The 3,707-nt window shown below is 46.2% G+C and overlaps 1 protein-coding gene across 4 annotated transcripts; it reads right to left on the bottom strand.

The window, feature by feature from the left end:
- LOC112274281 (uncharacterized) lies at positions 1-2,697 on the bottom strand. 4 transcript variants are annotated; one of them, XM_073529899.2, is made up of 4 exons: positions 2,397-2,697; positions 1,737-1,978; positions 1,419-1,563; positions 1-1,248 (listed from the first exon to the last, which is right to left on the bottom strand). In XM_073529899.2, the coding sequence occupies exon 4, from the start codon at positions 1,187-1,189 to the stop codon at positions 575-577; it is 615 nt and encodes a 204-aa protein (XP_073386000.1). In that variant the 5' UTR covers positions 1,190-1,248; positions 1,419-1,563; positions 1,737-1,978; positions 2,397-2,697; the 3' UTR covers positions 1-574. The 4 variants fall into 4 exon arrangements, with proteins under 4 accessions (XP_073386000.1, XP_073386002.1, XP_024359377.1 ...); XM_073529901.2 differs by having other exon boundaries at positions 1,434-1,978; XM_024503609.3 differs by lacking the exon at positions 1,737-1,978.
- Positions 2,698-3,707: the final 1,010 nt, after the last annotated feature.

Genomic DNA, 3,707 nt, shown 5'->3' with positions numbered 1-3,707 from the left:
TTTACCAAGTAACCTCTTGTTAGATCAAAAGTAAGTTTCATTGGGAGGAGCTTGACATATCCATGAGACCTTCACAAGAAGAAGAAACCAAGCGACCCATCGTACCACATCCAATAATATACAGATTCCTCGCTTTAGGACTCAGCTGCATGTACATAGCAGTTCATCAACGACTTCCACAAACTGTCCGCTTCTTAAGCCGCTTGCTTACTCAGCTAGCTCCACCATGACATTAGAGGCAGGGTACATGAGCAGGGTCCATGAATGAATTGTTCAAGTGGACACTTAGCAACGTGTACAAGTTAAAGACGGGGATGGGGATGACGGAACCTTCACGCAATCGGCTGTCTTCTTCACTTGCACACGGCTATGGCTGCTATTCGAGCCATGGAACATTATTACTCAACGCACTCCCAGCGTAACCACTCCATACACAACCTCCTACCGTGTGGCTTCACCTCATGCTCTCATGGTGTTCGATATAATTTTCAAGCCACTATTAGAGCATGAAGATCACGGCTCACCTGGATGAACATTTCTCTGCCGACCAGCTTCGATTACGCTGGTTATTGCTCTAGCTTGAGGAGGGAACCCGCGCCCTCTTCGCAGCGGAGGTAGCCCTCTGTTTCACAACGGCGGCAAAACTCTCCCATGGCAGCTCCGGTGGAATGGGGAGTTGCTGCAGCTTCTTGGGGGAGTCCTCAAAATTGTATGGAATCTTTTTTTTAGTGTAGAAGATTCCCACGTCATACGCCCGGGCTGCCTCTTCGGGGGTCTCGTACGTTCCCAGCCATATTTTACGTTTCTGGGAAGTAGGTCGAATTTCGGTCACCCACTTGTTTAACTCAGGTCGATGCCGAACACCCCTAAAATTGGTCGTATCGTTGGTGCTGCTCACAGTGACTTCATCTGCATCCCAGGTGGATGGGGCTTTGTTCAAATCAATATTCCGATATTTATAAGCATTCCGACCGCTGGTGTCTTTTGCTGCTAACCGCATTCCCTTGGACTCTTCTTCCACACTCGAATCAGACTTGCTACCTTCAAGTTCTATCTTCACTCTTGAGGTTCCTATACTGCTTGACAGCTGCAATCCCTGCTCCCTGATCTTGCCACCGCCGCAGGGATCCCAACAATTTTTTGCTTTGGGTTTCCCCTGTTCTATAATGCTGGAGATTGTCAAATTCATGAACTATCCAACGAAATCCTTCCCAATAGGGATGGATATATCGAAGATTTTCTGAAGAACTGCAAGAGTAACATAGAAAGCGTCAACACATCGTACTCGTGCTCGCAATATATCACAGCATGACAGACATGTTTAGAGCACAAGATGCACAGCCATGTCGACTAAACTTCACCCTGGAAATATGATGGAACGAAGATGAGGAGGAAGATCAAAAGCACGCACAGCTCACCTAATGATACCGTACCTAGACCTCAGACTTGTTGTTGAGCTCATCAGGATTTGGAACTTCACACATTCATGTTGAGATCTTGCACAAGCGTAGTTATGCACACAAGTAACGTGTGCGACGAGAGAAATTTACTAGTGCACGCTCCCTGAGGAAAAAAGCTCCAGACAAGAGATTTACAACATGGACCGCGAGCTTCGAGAGAGACGGTTTTTCCATGGCAGGACACAGGATCATTAACCTTGCGAAGATTACGACATCAATGCAGCATCTCAAACCAACCGTGCAATTGCAATTCACACATCATAGAAGAACCTATACCATTGTTGGGTCCATGCATGTGTCTCTGTCTCTTCACTCCTCTATCAGCGTCTCAAAAGTACTCGGCATCCTGAACAGATCAAAGACGGTCGAGTACTCTTTTTTTATATTAAGAAACGTGTCGTCTAACGGCAAGTGACACACAAGCGAGTAAGGTTGCGACTTGCGACCTCTGCCGTAGTGACCTCCGTGGTATGATCTAGATAGATCATCTACGTACGACCACGATGCGATGAATAACCCTGCTCGGGTGGAATCAAAATGCATTAGACGAGAAAGAGTTTCGAGGGAAATGCTACAAAAATCCTATTGCTCGAGCGTCTGACCTACCCAGACCTCGAGATGCACACGCAAGAGGGAAAAAAAACCAAAAAACAGGCCGGAAACGCCAATAGCTTGACACCGAGAAAACACCCACACCACGACAATCCCCCACGACACCACCCAACTTGACAAAATGCAAACTCCACTGACAACAGACAGGCTCTCGCATGTGCGCGCAAACACCCACTGCCGATGCACATAAACACCGTCAGAATCGTACAGCTCCGCTTCCAGCAAGCACTGATCAGCCCCACCAGCCCCGAACCCGCAGACCATGCACTCCACACAGGGATGGGACAGGTAGAGGGGGGTGCAGAAGTAGGCAGAGACACCTACCACGAGTGCAAGGCGCCGGCAGCAGAAGAAGAAGACGACCAGGATGTGATGAGGAAGAAGCAGCGTCGGCAGGAGGGGAGGACCGACGTCAATGATGCTGCCGAGGTGACTTCTTCCTCCCTGATGCGTAGCCGGCAGAGCCGAATGACGGTGGGCGTTGTTGCTTGCTTGCTTGGGAGGGGAAGGGGGATTGGGTTGGGTTGGTTGGGTTCTCAGAACCGATGCGTGCGATGCAGCAGCAAGGAAGGGAGGAAGTTGGGGGGGGGGGGGGGGATGCGTGAAGAATGAGGAGGTTGGGTTTGTGTGGACAAGTGAGTAGAAGTGTGGATGAGTGGTGGTAGAAGAAGGGAAATGGAAGGGAGGGGAGAGAGAGCAAGAAGGGGGGAAGAGAGAGGGACGAGGGACCAAGGACGAAGATGGGCACCGAAGCATCTACAACCGTGCCAGTGCTGCTGCGGAGTGACTGGGCCGGCATCGCGACGCGGTAGGTTGGACCGCTCCACCGCCCCGCCACCGCCAGCTCTGTACCTCCCTCCCTACCCCCTTCCTCCCTCACCGCCTGCCTTGCCTGCCTCCACCGCCATTGCCTTTCATCGTCCCCCTCGTCCCTTCCCTCATGGATGAAAGTTCTCACTTAGGAAGGAACGAATGATATGCCGAATCCATACGGATGATGTTTGTGAAGCGGGCATTCCTTTCTTACTCTGTTATTAGTGAAACAATTCACTTTTATAAAATCAATGTGAATTTTTAAAATTCACAGAGTATACCTTATCATGCTAATTTACATGTCAATAGTTAACACTCTAAAATTAACAGAATCAAGGCCCCAATCATAAATAAATTTAATATTATATGTATACATTATTTTTTAATTTATAGTTTTCTCTTTTCTTTCATTCAAAGTTTCATACAGTAATTTAACAAACCAAATGTTTTTCAGATTTTTTTTTTCAAAATTAATTTTACTTTATATTCGAATTCCCTTGTGCTTAAGGTTGGAGTTTAAAGACTGCATAAAAATATGCATTGAGAACCACTATAAATTTGGAAGTTTCTATTTATTGATGTCATCAAACAATTGGAATCTGATCCAAAATTGCGATCTGAAGCTTTCTACACTTCTAAAAAGTAGTTATTAAATCATCTGTCATTCAAAATTAATTTTTCTTTCTTTCTCTTTTTGATCATTTTAAATGCATTGATTTTAAGATTGTAGATCACAAATTTTCCAAGTGATTTATCCATAAAGAAAAAAAAATGTATAATAATAATAATAAATCTGCTAGTTGTTGACTTAACGTTATTACA

The sequence above is a fragment of the Physcomitrium patens genome, chromosome 21, assembly GCF_059467195.1.
Source record: "Physcomitrium patens ecotype Gransden chromosome 21, ASM5946719v1, whole genome shotgun sequence".
Lineage (NCBI taxonomy): Eukaryota > Viridiplantae > Streptophyta > Bryopsida > Funariales > Funariaceae > Physcomitrium > Physcomitrium patens.
The sequence above is the reverse complement of the archived record's forward strand: the minus strand, read 5'-3'. Positions and strand labels throughout refer to the sequence as shown.